General features: G+C 39.8%; 1 protein-coding gene across 2 annotated transcripts in view; it reads right to left on the bottom strand.

The window, feature by feature from the left end:
- Positions 1-1,312: 1,312 nt before the first annotated feature.
- kcnb1 (potassium voltage-gated channel, Shab-related subfamily, member 1) overlaps positions 1,313-18,354 on the bottom strand; it is a 28,238-nt gene continuing 11,196 nt past the window's right edge. For both annotated transcript variants that reach the window (XM_089010000.1, XM_089010001.1), the window contains exon 3: positions 1,313-3,554. In XM_089010000.1, coding sequence (XP_088866126.1) covers positions 1,647-3,554 — 1,908 coding nt within the window. In that variant the 3' untranslated portion in view covers positions 1,313-1,646. The remainder of the gene's footprint in view (positions 3,555-18,354) is intronic.

Raw genomic sequence — 18,354 nt, 5'->3', positions numbered from 1 at the left:
GGTGGCCATGCCAACGTGTGACTGCCATGCATAACTGCCATTCCCATATGCCTCCGTGCACTCTTGTGCATGTTTCATGCAGTCAGACCTTGCCACCCCAATTAAAAGACACCGCAATGGTGTCTGTCACCGTAGCAACCAAGCGTTCGGATGCTGCATATATTGAAGTTAAGCGGTGTGTATCTTCTGTGGGTGTGTTAGCACAGGTTAATTTCAACTCAGGTGCAGTTTTTTTATATATAGTATGACTTAGTTCTACCGAGATTTAAGCACCAATGTAGCAACCCCTCCCCCCATATGACCTCAACTGGATTTAAATCAAGCCAGTCTCTTTGGTTGCTTTTCTAGTGGGCAATATAAGGCCAATGGGTGTTGAACATTTGAAAAGGGCTTGGGAGGCCAGCTTTAACACTTTCATGAACTAATAATGACATGATCACATGATCAGCTGTCCACTGTAGACACCCCTCTACCTGAAAGGGGTAAGCAATGCTTTTCTGTGGTGTATCAATTTTATAAGACATTTCTTTTCATTTCAAAGCAATTTGAAATGTTTTCGTATTTGAAGCCCAAATTTTAAAACATGCCTGCACAAACTGCATCCACCTGTAAAACAGGATTAATTCAATACTTATGTGACTATTTCAATAAAAACTGACACAGTTTTATACATACAGCACCTATAATGGGTCTTGTTAAATTGTGTGTGTCTCTAATAGTCGGCTGTGAGTGTCAATTATGTTTGTTTCTTCTACACTAGTTACCCAGAGGAGGGGAAAAACTATTAGTCCGTTGCTTTCATCTGTTATGAATGACAGAAAGATCCACAGTTAATTTTAAGCCATGGCAAAATGTGCTCTCACTTTGATCCATCCTCCCCATGATGTCATGTGACAGAATACTGCGGATAACGGGCCGTGCCCTCCGTTATCGGAAGCTTCTGTTCCATGACGCTGATTCTTGACGTGAGATTACTTGTCACGTCTGATGATGACAAAGCAGACTATCAAATAGCCAACATCGAAGATATTTTGTCTTTATAAAAAAATAAATCAAATAGGACAATCTTTGACATGAATATACATAAATTACCACCAGACAATCATCAGTCGTCCTCACATGCACGCACACACACACACACACACACACACTCGAGTGCAGACATATACGCTCTCAACAATTGCTAATGACTAAGGCCAGGTATGAGAATGGAGAGCCTGATGAATCTTACAAATTTTAGGTCCTCGCCTGTATCTACAAAACTAGTTTCACTGGAACTGTTTTTGACTGGATAATGTAGCGATAACCATCAGCCAACACACAGAACCAAGTGTGACTTTCTTAAAATGACTCATTGGAGTGCTGAAAAGACCTGCTGGCTACATTGGGGTGCTTCTTTGCTTAGAGGCTTTGGAATACTACCCCCTGATTGGAATGAATTGATAGAGGGGCAGTGATTTTTTTCTCCCAGAGTATTCGGCCCTCGTGTTCTCTCTGAGCCTATGGCCCAATGGCATGCTCAGGTGATTTATAAAACTGTTTAACTTTGTGACTCCCTTTTTTGTGTCTGGTCGGATGAATTGTTTGGTGTCTCAGTCACAATCACTCTCGTTCCGACTTATGGTTTATACTTACACACTCTGACCTCAGTGGCTTTTGTCCATAGTATTTTGACGGACCTTTTCCCCTTTTTGTCTGCGTCCTATCTCTGGACCAAAGTGATTCTCGTGAGGAACCGCGCAAATTCCTTCCCGGGGAAAGAGACAGTTTTGTCCCAGCATTTTCTGAGCTGCTTCCAAGTGATTGGCGGCTCTCTGGTAATTGATGTTGATGCTGCGTTTGGGGCTGGAGCCGCTCAGCAGGCAATCGGTGGGGCTGGCGTCAGAGATGTCACGCAAGTGTTCGTCGTCATCGGTGTCAGCGTCGATATATTTACTGATGGAAGAGTCATGGAAGGTGAAGACGGTTGGGGCCAGGGTGGTGCTTTGTGGGGACTTTGGGGGCGTCCTGCTGCTGGCAGTGGTGTAAACGGAAACTTCGGGACTCAGCAGAGAGTGGTCAGAAATGATTGAGCTGTCAGAGAGTGGCGACGGTCCGGGTTCCTTGTCGTTGCGACATCCTCCTTTGGAGAAAAGGCTTTTTGAGGCATTTCCAGAGAATAAGAATCTCCCTGCAGTTTCTGAGCATGAAGGTTTGGGGACGGTGATAGGAGTTAACATTGAAGCACGGTTGCTTTGCAGCCCTGTTTTTGCCACAGAGTGCGGGGGAAGAGCTATCGCTCTATTATGTGAGGAACGGTTGCTTTCATTATGGCAAAGGTCCATTGCTGTACTCTGAGGGAAACGTGAATTCTCCTGGAAGTCCGTAGCACAACTGATGTAGCTGTCAAGGCTGGACAAACTTTTCATGTCACCGACACCGTCTGAGGTTTCCAGCATTGTTGGACCGTGATCCTGTATGGTTCCCAGCTCTATCTCATCCCTTCGCTTTCCGACCCTGGAACCTTTCGCGTTGAGGTTTGGTTGTGACTGGGTCTTGGCCATTTGGTTGTACATCTCCTCCAGCTTCTGAACGTTTAGAGGATTACTGTTTCGGCCCTTGTTTTCAGATCCTAAATCCTGGACGATGAAAGAATGGTTGGAGCTCGTTTCGGAAACGGCTCTTTTGGGAGACCATTTCCAACGGCTTGGTGAGAGGTGATTATCGTGCGGCCGGTCATTCTTTTCCACGACCACATCCATTAGTTCTGCACTACGGGCAAACGCCTCCTTCAAGTTCATGGACACAATGCTACCGTTTCTCTTTGCTCTTTCCAAGGCCTCTCTGCGTTTGAGTGCCTTTTCTTGACGTTTTTGCTCTTTGTAGAATTCTGAGAAGTTATTTACAATAATGGGAATAGGGAGAGCTATCACCAATACTCCAGCTATGCAGCATAAACCCCCAACTATCTTTCCAAGCAGAGTCTTAGGGTAGATGTCCCCATAGCCTACAGTGGTCATTGTGATAGTTGCCCACCAGAAAGAAGCAGGGATGCTTTTAAACTTTGTGTCCTCTTCATCCTTTTCGGCGAAGAATACCAGACTGGAGAAGATCATGATACCCATGGCGAGAAAAAGAATGAGTAGACCCAGCTCATTGTAGCTTCTCCGTAGGGTGAAGCCGAGAGACTGAAGTCCTGTGGAGTGGCGTGCAAGCTTGAGAATACGTAGGATTCTCATGATCCGGAAAATCTGAACCACACGCCGAACGTTCTGAAATTGTAAGACGCTCTTATTGGATTCCGTCAGGAAGATGGTGACGTAGTATGGCAGGATGGCCAGTAGGTCAATTACATTCAATGGACCCTTGAAAAATTTCCACTTGTTGGGAGAGGAGAGGAAGCGGAGCAGGTATTCCATGGTGAACCAAGCAATGCACACCGCTTCCACGTGGGCCAGCTGCGGGTTGTCGGTGGACTGGCTAAATTCGTCTGTGCCCTGCAGCTCTGGTAGAGTGTTGAGAGACAATGCGATGGTGGACAGCACGATGAAGAGGATGGAGATGATAGCCAGGATCTGAAAAGCAAATTGAAATGGTTTATTAAACTCAAATTGGTGTCGCTTTGCTTACTGGAAGTACATTTCATGAGCAGTTGTACTTCTTAATACCAAGTTTGCCTTTGGCTATGAATCAAAGGTTACCCCTGACTGCCGATTTTGAGGTATCTATAGGGGAAATGGAGCAATATTTCAAAAATATTTGGTGTTCTCATCTTTAGGGCCCGTCTTACCAATACGACTGGTAAATTTTAATGCAAGCCACCATAGCAAGAATAGATGTGACATCAGGGCCGCACCACATGCTATTGAGTCATACAGCAGATTGTATTTGTTGTCATATTGTCCATTCATAATATACAGTACAACTATTCTGAGGGAAGTCAAGAAGATATGGACCAACATGGATACATTTTAGAGCTAGAAAGAGCCTCAAATTCAGAATATTCCCATTAAAATGGTGAGACGGACCCATATAAATGAAAAGAAGTATTGCGTGTTTTGACTTGTACCACTGTATCAGTGTGTTGAGCTGTCACACGGAATCACCGACCACCACACGCACACAAAGGCATACCCAACGCAATCGTAGTTAATCCAGCGGCATGCTTGACTGAATGGAGGTCGGAAGAGTGGGACATTGAGAATATGATTTCATTATTTGCCTAGCTATTTCTTATCTTATAAGTTCTGTTCAACCTTCATTTAAATACAGTAAAGTCTCGTTATATCGATATCGGATATATCGATAGTCCCGGTTATATCGATACTATTTCTATGCACGCACGGGGAAAATTACATGCAAACAGGGTCGGATATATCGATAGTCCCGGTTATATCGATATTTTTGCGGACTCCCTTGAATATCGATATAACGAGACTTTACTGTATATTATCTATGCCTGTTTCTTTGCTTATGAGTCAATGTTTTTGAAGATCATGTAGTATGCCTTGCAATCCTAACAATGCCTCACGAGTCTCTTTTCATCAGAATGTAGTTGCCATAATACCAAAATTTAGCATATAACGGGCCCAAAGTCTCACTTTTTGAATTTAGATATTGATAACACCAAACCAAATTTGGTTTCTCTATTTTCATTTTGCCAACACACGGGCACTTGCATAATTCTCATTTCTTATGTATGCCACTCATTTATAGTATTTTTCATCTGAAATAAAACAGCCCCTTTCTGTCTGAACGCTAAATAGTCACATCAAATTGTAATATCCTGCACCATGTCGTCTTTGTTTTTCTACACATCAAAAAATCAAAAACAAATTGCAAGCAAGACTTCCTTCTAGGGGGCGTTTGATTGACAGCTCAGGTTTTGCCCGCAGCCTAATAATTTGCCCACTCCCATGAACAAAAGTGGCCACAGCCAACTGGTAAAAGAGGCTTCCTTATCTACAACCAATCAAGGCAGGGGGAAACTGTTGCCATAGCATCCTGGCAGACAAGAATAATGATCCTATCGGTTTATGTGTTCCTCTCCATACTCGTCCTTTTTTCCTCCTCTTTCTCATCCTCCTCCTCCTCCTTCCTTGAATGAAAATTCCGAGTCCAAATATTGAGGAGCAATTGTAGGATAACCCCAAAGATGTAAAACTCAACTGAGTTTCTTAAAAAAACAAAATCAGTCCTTAGTCAAGGTTGAGTGACATACAACCAGCTTCAACCAGCAGTCAGTGTTTGTGGCAATCCTTTAGGCTTCAGCTGGGAAGCAACACTATCGATAACAACAACAAAAACAGCTTACAAGAACAAGTGGAATTTATTTGGAGTTGTCAGACGCACTTCAAATGGTGGCAGTTATGAGCTGAATCTCATTGTGATTGGTTAATTCTGAACACAGTTAAAAGTGGGTGTGCACAACATTTCAGTTGTAGCAGTAGAACTAATCACCAGCTTGATTTTTTTTACACCACTAAAACCTGGTCAGTTGAACATGGTGTGTAGACTTCCTATAGCCACTGTACGTACATGAAAAATTGTAATATTGGATCACATTTTGGATCTGAAATGGCAGGGCTCCTGATTAAACAGACATAAATAAGTATATAAGTAAATAAAGAGAAAGAGAGAAAGAAAAATAAATATGTCAGTAACTATGTAAGTAAATAAATAAATACATTTTTCAGACTACTTTATCCTCATTCGGGTTGCGGGACACCCTGAATTGGTTGTCAGCCAATCGCAGGGCACACAGAGACCAACAACTTACTTTGCAAATATCCAGTGCTAATTTGCAGTTGCGAATAAACCGTCCACATGATTGACCAAATCGCTAAAGGTGCTGATCCCATTCACTGAGGTGCCGCATACAGCATATTTGTAATGAGCCAGAGAAAGAAAAGAATCACTCTCCGAACAAATACCAAATTTAAATCAGTGAGGGACTGTCACTGTGGTCACTATTAGTCTTAAAAAATGACCGAGGTAATGGGTTTGAGATGCTATAAAAAGGTCACTAATGAAGACACACCGGCGCCTCTTTGTAAGATTACAAGTCAAGTTCCACTCGGAATCCTTGCACATTTCCCACTAGCCCGTGTCCAAGTACTGCACACTGCCTGCCTGTCGTTATCTGCGCCCTTCTTCCTTCCTTCCTGGCAGCTTTATTGTCATTGGCTGCTAATTTCATCATAGCATTGCGCTATAAATCATCCCACTAAAGAGACAAAACGCGTGCATGTCGAGGAAACAGGGCCGAACGCAGCAGCAGACAAAATTACAACCGCATCAACCAAATGACTATTTATAGTATCCCGGGTAGACTGACGTTAGAATAAACAATGCTATTAGTGGCTGTGTATTTATATTTCATGCACGCAAATGAAATTTGACACTCAAATGTATTTTTGGTGGCCTTGTGGGGGAAAAAAAATCTCAAGTGGATATTTATATCCAGATGAGACAGCAAGAGGAGACTGACAAGATATCCCACGGGAGACTTGATACATCACAGCACCGAGTGTCTCATCTCATGTGGCACAGAATACACAAAAGTCCATTTTTTAAAGTACAAAAAAAGCGACAGGGTGACACCGGCCGTCAAAGGCTGCTCAATGAGATGTTCACTACTCAAAGGGGGATTATTTGTTTCCTTTAAGACCTTGTAAAGTGAATTCAGAACACATCATACATACAGTAAAGTCTCGTTATATCGATATTCAAGGGAGTCCGAAAAAATATCGATATAACCGGGACTATCGATATATCCGACCCTGTTTGCATGTAATTTTCTCCGTGCGTGCATAGAAATAGTATCGATATAACCGGGACTATCGATATATCCGATATCGATATAACGAGACTTTACTGTATTTGAAAATAGCTGCTATAAAATGGTCTGTTGTACCCATCTGTGGTGATATAGTATGGAACTGTTTTCATCATTTAGATTTTCCTGATTGTTAATTTTGGAGGCTTAGCTAAAATGGCGCCCAATGCTACTCGTCTGCATCTATGAGGGGTAATTTCTTCTCCATTGCCTAAGAACTTGAGCACTTTTGTCAGGCTACACATTGGACTGGTTGCCAGTCAACCATACAACCAGAAAAATGACAATTGACACTCATTCACAACTCTGGATACCTTACAGTCTTCAATTACCTGTTAGCATACATATGCTAACCCCTAGTCCACAGGTTCTCCCTCTTTTTGATTGTGCCTTGAAAATCGACCGTGCCTCCCACATATAATTAAAAACAGTGATCCTGATGTGTTGTCGGTGTGATTTCCCTCATATACCAATGCTAACATTTGCATTCAGCCAGCAAACCGAACTCGGCTTTGAGATTCTCTGCGTGTTTCACTGAGAAATGTTCCGCTAATATTTGCTAACTTCCTCTGCTTTGCTATTTGCTGGCGGCTTTCAAGACTTTATTGCAGGCTTTTTTTTTCTTGGAAGGACTGAAAATAGGACTCTGTCACACAAAACAGTGCCATTTTTTTTTTTTTTTTGGGGGGGGGGGGGGCATTGCTAGTTGCTTTCAGATATTCCTTCTCATTAGCAATATAGGAATACAGAGGATGGTTTAATAATCCTGCCTTTAATTATATTTTGTTTACATGACAGAGCGAAAGAGTTATTCATTGAACAATATTCATTCATTCATTATTTTGGTTGGCGTTTGCAGTGCTGTTCTTGCATTTTGTGTTGTAAGCCTTTTTTATCTTGTGATCCCCGTTCTCGATATGAAGCAATGCAAAACACATGGTAAAGACGAGGACTGTGATCACTTTATACCATGTTATATCCACAATGCAAGTGGATCTGACTGTATCTTATTATTGCCTCTTCACTGCACTTTCTCATTATCGTCACTTGATCAGGCGATTCACCTCTAAGGGTGAATGGTTGTTCGTCTGTGTGTGTCCTGTGATTGGTTAGCAACCCGGGAGGATAAGCGGATTAGAAAATGGATACATGGATGAATGGCATTAACCTGTTATCGGAAATTCTTGAAATACTTGAGAATGTACTTGAATATGAACAGCCTAAATCACGTGTGTCAAAGTCTAGGCGAGATCTGGCCCACCACGTCACTTTATGTGGCCCGCGGGAGCAAATCATGGGTGTCAACTTTCATAATCCTTGCTGAAATCTGGACCCAAATGTCAACTTGTCATGGGTAGTAAATAACATTGAGATTTTTCATCGGCCCGCCAAAAGAAGCCGTAACTCCGAATCAGCCCAGAACAAAAAAATATTTGACACCCCTGGCCGAGATTGATTGATTGCAGAGTTATTTTTAATAATCTAACTCCCTTACAAATATTATGATTGATTACACCATTACGATAAATTTACTTTTTGTACTTTAGTTTGCGGTCTGTGCTATTCCTCCTCAATGACCCAGTTCTTTCTTGAAGAAAAAAAAGACCATGTGGGGCGCAAGTCATGTTTGAAGGTGTTGATTTGCATAGTATAATAAACAACAACTAAATCGCCGTGAGCACGAATCAAAGCAATGCTTTGATCAATTCAGTAGAATTTGTTTTTCTTTTGCAGCCAAGCAGAGTAGATGAGGGCTCCTACTCAACCTCGTTGAAAATATTTGCACCGGCCAGTTATTTTATTTTAACTCATTCACTGCAATTCCCGAATTTGTTTTTGTTTTTCTTGCTGAGACTGCCGATAAAACGCTGGTCAGCCTTCTGGCAATGTTTTTTACCTTCCACGAGGGGGCAGCATTTTCCTTTTTTCCATGTTAGCACTTCGTTACAGCTTTAGCTTTTGTTACGGCGCTATATCAACCAATATGTATGTATTGCATTGTATAGTGGACGCCCGCCCTAATTTCAAGCTCATATAACTCAAGACCCATATAATTTAGGAATTAACTCTGTTTTTCTGATGAAAGCAGAGAGTCTAAGGTTTCTTATGCTGCATTGAATGTTTATGTAGTTCTAAAACTCAATATTCTGTGGGTCCTGGAATTTGAGTGACAATGACAAAAACCTTGGCACTAGAGTGGACACATATGCGGATTTGCATATCGTCTGTGATAGAGTCGTTTATCAATCAATGAGGAATCAAAAGTAAGAACAAAAAGATTATTTAATCTTTGGGATGGCACATAATGGCTCCCGCAGATGGTGGGGGCTAAAAAGAGAGAGAGCCTGGCTGTTTTGGGAGAGCTTTTGTTAAGACCGGCGGATGTGATGTCATTAACCGGATGTATAATAAAACAGAGGCCCGACAAAATAAAACAATGTTTAAGGAAATAAAGCAATGTTTACAGTGTGTTCATATAGCGAATTGCCTTAACAGCCTCGCAGTGAATGAGTTCATTTTTTGGCACATGTGGTATTTCTAATGTGCAAGATAATTGGTGAAAAAAAAGAGTTGTGTAATTAATTGAACTACAATCCCGAAACAACGGTTCGACTCTTCTTCCTTATGGTCAAATACATTTTTATACTGTGTCCAAAGAGAAGACCTTGGTTCTTTTCAGTATGTGAGCTAATCACAACATAATGCTGGCTCCATCCCTCGACTCACTCTCAGCGCTCTGACTTTTCCTTATTAGTAAGCATCAGGAGGAACATTGTGCACTATGCGGAATCTTCTGATCCCGTGATTCCCATGAGGGGAACCCCCGATCCACTCGGAAAGCACACTGGAGATGCAAGTCAGACATCATGAGGCAGATGCCATCATTCCCCCTTCATCTCCTTTCACGGCCGAGGCCAAAGAGATGCCACGCAAACCCTGTGTTAGCCCAGGCTGGGTTATAAATCGCCATGACAACCCTCTTGAAGCTCGGCAGCAGGCGGCATCGCCGACCTGCCTGTAAGTCTGACACCGTCTTGCCGACTCATCCTCCCGTCTTTCTCACTTCCCCCTGAATTGCGCCAACCTTACCCCATGTTTCAACCATCCGAATTTCAGTCTTTCCTCTTATTCCCATCGATACTCGATTCCACATGGCTTTGTGACTATCTTTTTTTATGTCACAGTTCGCACCGTGCAAGCTCCATAAATGTCCCCATCTGTTATTTTAAGTGCTAGGGGGCATCCTTGGCTGCAGATGTTTTCTCGGCACGCCGCGCCAGTCGTTCATGGCACCGGCGCCAGCGATAAACAGCAATGAAGTCGTAATGTGAGCATTGAATAACAGAATAATTCACAACCCTGATTCAGAATATATAGAAGGGGCTCTGCCTCTCAGCCTGTGAAAGAGACGGCGTTTCCATAGAGACGGGAGGAGGAGACTTTTGAGTAACAGAAAGACGGGTTATCTTGGTATCGCACATCTCGTACTAGCTAAATATGTACAATAGTCTCAAACATATAGACTGAAAGCGGTGACAGACAAGGAACATCATAATGGCCATCGCTGCATTGCTCTGATTTTTTTTTTAAACAAGGGCTCCATCTTCTCCCAGAAGTCTTCGCCTCACAATCTAAATATACAAATACGGAGGAAATCAAAACTGACCACTCTACCTAATATTCCTGTTCTTATCTAATCTTATCTAATAATAATAATAATAATAATAATAATAATAATAATAATAATAATAATAATAATAATAATAATACATTTAATTTCTAAGCACCTTTCAAAACTCTCAAGGACACTTTACAGTCACAGGATTTTTTGTGCGGGTGAGCAGTCACTCTATTATTATTATTATTATTATTATTATTATTATTATTATTATTATTATATACTGTATATATCAACATGTATTGTATTTAGTATATTGACAATTTTCACAGATCTATCCAATGCCATGATGAGATGTTTAAGGCAACAAATAAATAAATAAATACATACATTTAAGATAAAGAAAATAAAAATACTTCCCTTAATTATTTTTAAACAGTTTATTTTCAATATTTTTCAGAGTCTATATGTAAAAAAAAAAACAGCCTTCGTATAAGTTATGATCTTTTATTCAATTGCCATTTTTTTCCATCTGGCTCATTTGGTGCATTTAGTGGTCACGTAAATTTCACAGCCGTCCTCCAAAAACATATTCATATATTACTTACATCCACAAAAGTGCCAAGCAATCTTGTTCAAGTAAATGCAGGAAGGAAATCTATGCCAGGATCTTCCATATACTGAATGAATACCACCTCATCTCATCTCCTTCTCAATTATTCATGAATTTCAGATGAAGAAGATAATCCAGACTCAGCATCTAAATTTAAAACCTGGCTGCTTCATGGTGGACGTATAAATAGAAACACTATACTGTATCGGGGGTCTGGCAAACCGAAGTAACATACTCTCCTTGGGAATTTCTTAATACTGAATTTAGAACAACTGGAGAAGGGAAGCAAGACTGACTGCTTTTTGTAGTTTTGAGAAAATGCGGTTAGGGTTGCTACCCAAATGGGCAGCATGGGAATACGGATTCCCGTGTGAAACTTTTGAAGCGGTTATATGTCTGTGTAAGATCTCAGTCGTACAGGAGTGGTCCATCGCTGAAAAAGTTTCTTCAGTCGTCATCTGGTGTGTCGGACGTTTCGCTTCTTATCCAAGAAACTTCGTCAGCAAACAAGTCTTCCTGGTAGTTTCGGCCATATATATATATATATATATAAATATATATATATATATATATATATATATATATTTACATATAGTAAAGTCTCGTTATATCGATATCAGTTATATCGATAGTACTGCTTATTATTATATATATATATATATATATATATATATATATATTATAAATAATAAATAAATATAATCATCTGTGCTGTATGTCACGCATATTAGCATATTTGACAATAAAGCTGACTTTGACTTTTTGACTTTGACTTGTATTACAACAACTGTCAGCAGCCTTATAATGTGGTGCCCCTTGTATTTGGAAAATGTTAAGATATTTATATAGTATAATTGGAAAACCTTTTTTTTCATTGATTGAAGGTGCACCCGGGTGGTCCGATGCGCCTTATACATGTATATGGAACAAGTTTGAAAATACACCATTCATTGGGGATGCACCTTTATACTCAAGTGCACCTTATATACAGTCAAATACGGTATGTATGGGCTTTTCTTCTCCCTGTCATGATTAAGTGAGAATGCAATTATCAGCATAAGCGCCATCATGTCTCGTGCCTTCAAGTGTAGAACATCTTATAGCTTGATTCCCTAAGAGGCACTGGCATTGTTGGATAACTTAAAATTGCTATTTAAAAATGCCAAATGCCTGCTCTTCTTTGTTATGAAGGATTGATTGTTGAATTAAGAAGATATTATAAGTTTGCCATAATGAGATTGACGCACCCCTGTAGATTCAAAGGCACATCTTTTGTTCACAAAATTATTGGGAGCACCACATAAATCATATTTCAAGAGATAAATGCTGCACAGGCAATATTAGAATTACACGAATCTCTTAGCGACTTGAGAGTAACCAACCTTTGACCTTTGAGCTCAACCAATCTGCACTTGGTTAGTTGGAATCTATGCAGCGAGCAGCCGGTAGACTTCTGTAATTGCCTCAGTAGAGAGTGAATAAAAAGTGTGGCTGGGGCGTCTTGCATTGTCTCCTTTTTTAATGCCTTTGTTTCTTGGCTATTATTTTCTTTTATTTCGCTGCTTTGATAACGTGCTGAAAAGTTCAGCGTCGCCACGGCAACCGTCGATCCGCGTGACGCCGACACTTTGCGTTGCCTATTCAGACGTCGTTGTTGACGACCTGTCTGTGGATATGCGTTTGCATTTGCACGCGTGCGTCAAAGGGATTGGGGGTGCGTTTTCTTCATTTCTCCTCTGCTGTGACTGTCGAGATAACGGTGCTTTACTTTTTTTGTATTTTAACCGAATTGTATCTCAAATTCATTTAAATGATTTGCAATTCCAGAAACAAATATTTTATCTAATTGATATGGTTACGGTTTACAAAGTGGTGGAGCATCAGTCTGCAAGGCCTTATCTGCTGGCCTAAAAATGTCAGAATCACAGACAAATGTTAATTATATTTTGTCCATGAATTCTTATTAAATAATTCCAAATTGTCTTTCCAATCACATTTCAGCCATCATTTGTTACCAGGGTCAGAAATAGACCTGGACGCCTTCACAATCAATTCTGCGGGCTCTCAAGCATAAAAATCAATGTCGATGAAACTGTTGCTTTAACCAATCAGAGTTTGAGTTGGCAACCCAAGGCCTGCTTCCGCTGGCAACATCAGAGTTTTCACAAATTATGATTGGCTCGTCACACGATTGGCCATTAGTGATAAGTGCATACTGGCTAGAGCTAGCACAAGTATCCATAAGCAAATATATTTTTGTGTTGATTTAAATGCAGTTTTGTCAATCCACAATGGCTGAAGGAGGAGGAGAAATGAATTTGGTTGCAGGTATACTATTAAAGCCATTTTCAAGACGAACTTTTCAAGAATAGATGACACCATTAAGGTTGGACAACTCTGAAGCGAGCAAAAATAGCAAATCATAATGCAATTTTATGAGGTTATCATGAATCCACACGTTCATAGTAAAAAATCAAACAGTTTAATGACAGTATTTGTTAAGTTTCTTCAAGTCACACGTTATTTCCTGGTCAACGAGATCCTCTAGTGGACGTATGGTAAAAGCACACCGCACTTGCATCTGATTGATTCAGACATAGCACTACTGAAGGCCTCGGAGTGACATGCACGGCCCGCCACTGGTTTTACGTATACGAAGCTAACAAAAATCATCCTTGGCTTTCGTTTTTTGTCAATGAATGTAAGTAACCATTGCAGCATTGTCTTCTAATTTGTTATAAAAACCTTGGTATTACATTTTCAAAATGGACGGGAACAACGTTCTAGTTTGGAGTCAGTGGTTGCAAGCTCTCGAGACACAATTACGACACAAGTCTGAATGTTCTCTTTCAGGCTTTTGACACATTTATGCTTGCGGTGAATCGATGCGGCACATTGTACAATCCAGGTCATGTGCCTATCAAGGTGAGAGGCTTACTGGCTCGCCGGTTGAGAGCTCTCTCCGCTCTCACAATCAAGCTCGGGCGTGATGATTTTTTTCCCCTTCGCCTTTAGTTGATGCTGTTTCAGCCACTGGCCTTGAGACTCTCCTCAAAGTCATTTCTTCACCTTTCTATCCCAAACTGCCAAGTGGAGAGGAATCAGACCTTGTCGCTAAATGGAGCAACCTCACCCCACCCCTTCCTCCGGGGAACGGCAGTTTTGATTTCTAAAAGCTTTTGTCTGAATACGTACCCGCATCAGTGTGGGGTTCACTTGATGTGTAAGGGACAGTTTATCAAAGTGACGGCAATGTGGCCTTTCTGCGGACCCGTCGCCTGCACATTCCCTGGGGTCAGTCTTTTAGTGTGTGCACATGTGTGTTTATATTATATTTGTCCGAGCCCAGGTGTCAAAGTCGAGACCCCTGGGCCAAATGTGGCCCGCCACATCACTTTATTTGGCCCAAGAAAGCAAATCAAAGTTGCTTGCTAAAATCCGAACAAGTTTCAAATTGTTTCAAATTGTCATTATTCTTCACTTCAGACTTGAAAACTAGTTATTCATCAATTTGTTGAGCACTCTATATGTAATATGTGGAGGGGATTAACTCATTCAATGCGAGACGTTGTGCAAAAATGTATCCACTGCAGTGCCAGGGTTTTCGTCATTTTCACTCAAATTGGAGGACTCACAGAATATTGAGTTTTAGGACTACATCAACATTCAATTCAGCGTTGATAAAAGATTGTCTTCTTTTATCAGAAAAACAGAGTTAATTCCTAAATTATATTGATCTGGAGTTATCTAAGCTTGAGATGGGGGCGGCTATACAAAATACAATATATACATATTCAAAATCAAAGTCAGCTTTATTGTCAAATATGCTTGAGATGGGGGCGGCTATACAAAATACAATATATACATATTCAAAATCAAAGTCAGCTTTATTGTCAAATATGCTATGCATGACATACAGCACAGATGAAATTAATGTCCTCTCGGACTCAGCATGCAAGACACTAATAGTTGGCTAACGTGGCTAAAAAAAGACATACAATTGACAACAGACTATACATGTAATTTCTGAATGTAAAGTGAGGTAGTGTCGTATGTAAAGTGAGGTAGTGACATATATAAAGTGACGTAATGTAGTAATGCAAAAACAAACAAGAAGAAAGGGTTGAAGTGGTTGAAGTGAAGTCTTGCAGAAAAAAATTAGAAAGAACATTGATTGATTTATATCGCACTTTAACAAGCTGTAATAAAGCACTAACATGGACAAAAGGCAAATTCTGTGTCCTTTTGGATCCCTTCCAAATCAGTTCACGAAGCGAAATGCTTATTTGCTACTAGACTGGCCAGCCCGCAGTGTTGAGCATGTTGCTTTTGTTTCACGCACTATAGCTGGGCGAGTAAATTAAACTCATTTGCATTACAATTGTATTTTTCAGGACCCAGATTACTGTATTACAACTTGCTTGGTAGAGGCCTTCAAGCCGACGTAATTGTCTTTGTTATAATACCACGTCTTTGTAATACCACAATGATTTTGCAAAGTAAAAATAAAAATACTCATTCTTTGACTTTATTCTTTAAAAAAATATGTTTAAAAGAATATTTAATTCTGCGTAATGTATTTTTTTTTTCTAAATTGAAACTTTTCTTCCTTTTAATACTTTATTTCAACTTTATTCACCTAAAAATAATCACATCATTTCAGTCAGTAAGCATTGTTGAGGATGTACTTAAAATAAAAAATTCTATACGTATATATAACAATTTTTTATTATAAATAAATATGTATTCAATAGATTTTTTTATATATAGTCATGATTTAATCTTAACGAGTACTGCTACTCATTCTCTGACTTTATTCTTTCTAGTCTCTTACTTTATTCTTTATTCCTAAAAGAATATTTCATTCTTCATAATGTATTTTTTTCTAAAATTGAAACTTTTTTTTTATTCATTATTTCTACTTTATTTACCTAGAATTGGGACTTTAGTCTCATTTTATGATTTGGCGGGTGTCATTAAGTTAGAACTGTTTTTTTTTTCTTCCTGATGTTAATTTAACTACATTGATGTAACATGTTGACTTATTTTGTTTTTGATTGACAATACTTTATTTTTGTAGTGCAAATTTTTTATGTACAATTCTTGATGTTTTTCCCATTAAAAAGTAACTTTTTCCGCCTTTAGTACTGCAATTGGTAATATTTCTACTTTATTGATGTCATTTAATTTAATATTCAAAACTTGGAGTTTTTCATGTGCACGAGTGCCCCAAGCAATGAGATAATTGCTCTGCTTATTTCCCTCCACTCATCCAAAAATTTTAAAATAATTAAGAGCTATTTTAAATAGGATACCAAAAAGGGATATAGGGAGTTATGCAATGTGCAAACGTACAATTAAAAAGCATTTTTTTGAAGGACATTGAATTCTGTTTCAGTAGAAGTCTCATTATTGATTTATTTCTCCTAATATTTTTTTTTGTTCCCTCTATTAACTATTTGCACGCTGAACTACCAATCCCTCAATATAAAAACAAACAGAGAAAGCCTAAGACTTGTTAGGCTCCAAATTCGCAATCCCACAATGGATTTTAATATTTGGAGCGGGAAGGACACAAATGATTCATAACAACTTTCAAGTCCTACACTGATGCATTTGAAGCACACCAGTCGTCATAGTTGAGAGAATATTCGCCCCAGCTAAGCTGGATGCGATTTTACGCAAAGCGGGTCATGAAGCTTAGACAGTCTGCAACTGCATTTCTGTATCGTCTCGATGCTTCTGTGCATCTTCATCCTCATGTGTCAGTGCGCCAGCTTCCCCTTTTGTGGGCTACGCTGCACGTCTTCCTGAATTTGACTCCCTGCCGCTCCTCAAATTGGAATCGACAGAGAAGCTGTCAAGCTGTTTTCTTACCCACCTCCAGTCCGCCCAGCGACCCCGCATGTAGTCGGTTTCTTTTGTATGAACCCCCCCCCCCCCTTTGAGATTTGTATTTTAAGACCATTTCCTGGAGGCAAATCATGAACTGCTCTAGGATTTTAAAATATCTACTTTGCAAATAAAATTGTGTCTTAAAGGACAACCGACATTACTTTTTTGTTTCCTAACTGACATCAGAAAAATGTTTCATAGCTTCTAAAATACCCAAAACACGCAGTATGATATTTTAGTCAAAAGCAAAACACCAATCAAAACTTAAAGTGTGCTGAAACTGCTAAAATATTGATACCCGAAGTGGCCAGTTTCAGAAGGTCCTGCCCCCTTGTTCGTGGTGTCACGCCAAGACGTCTTGCCTTGCTCGAGAATCAAAACAATGGCTTCAGATTCAGAGAACATGCTTTCTTGTTACTCGTCCAGTTATGAATATGATTCAAATAGTTCTGAAGAGGAAAGCATACATGTTTGCAATCGATTAAATAATTTATTCTGTGTCATTTTGAGGTATCTGGGAGGGGGGAAATGTAGCACCAAAAAGAGGCAGAAGATGGCGACAAAGCTCCGTGGAAACCGGCTGATTTGTTTCCTTAGAATCTTTATCAGCGAATATCAAATAGATGCTCGGTGCAACACACAACGATTCACCATCGCGTTATTTATGTGTTTTCCGTCTAATTTCGCCATCAACACGGATCAACACGATGTTTTCAGACCAAACAAAGTACCGCAAAATGCATTGACGTGATACAATGTGTCCTTTCTCGGTCAGGGGCGTTCCTTCAGTGACGTGACGACTCGTCACCAACTCAAAAACAAGACTTCCGGAATATTCAGCGCGAGTCTTAAAACGTAAAATATAGCTGTATGCGGTGGAATCTTTGTAAAATACGCTCAGTAAGAGTCATTGGAAGCGATTTTACAAATTATGGACACAACTTGACCGGAGGCGTCAGTCATCCTTTAAGTCAAGGACAGAAATGTTTTACAATTATCTAAGAACGTGAGGACTAATTCTTAGTTTAATTTAATTATAGAAAAGTTTATAAAAATACTTAATCGTGTTATTTTAACTCATTCACAGCCATTCCCGAATTTTTTCGCAAATTGAAAATATGACATGGAGCGCCATTCATGAATTTGTTCGGGTTTTAGCGATAAAGCACTGGTCAGACCTCTGGCAATGTTTTTTTTCCTTCCACGAAGGGGCAGCATTTGCCTTTTGTACAGCCAGCCTCATTTCAAGCTCATATAACTCCAAACCCATATAATTTAGAAATTAATTCTTTTTTTCTGATTAAAGAAGAGAGTCTAAGGTTTCTTACACGGCATTGAATGTTTATGTCGTCCTAAAAGTCAATATTCTGTAGGTCCTGCAAATTTCCCCATGGTGGGACGAATAAAGGT

The sequence above is a fragment of the Hippocampus bargibanti genome, linkage group LG12 (assembly GCF_051943395.1).
Source record: "Hippocampus bargibanti isolate YZ-2025 linkage group LG12, ASM5194339v1, whole genome shotgun sequence".
Classification (NCBI taxonomy): Eukaryota; Metazoa; Chordata; class Actinopteri; order Syngnathiformes; family Syngnathidae; genus Hippocampus; species Hippocampus bargibanti.
Note: the sequence above shows the minus strand (reverse complement) of the source record. Positions and strands in the feature narration are given on the sequence as shown.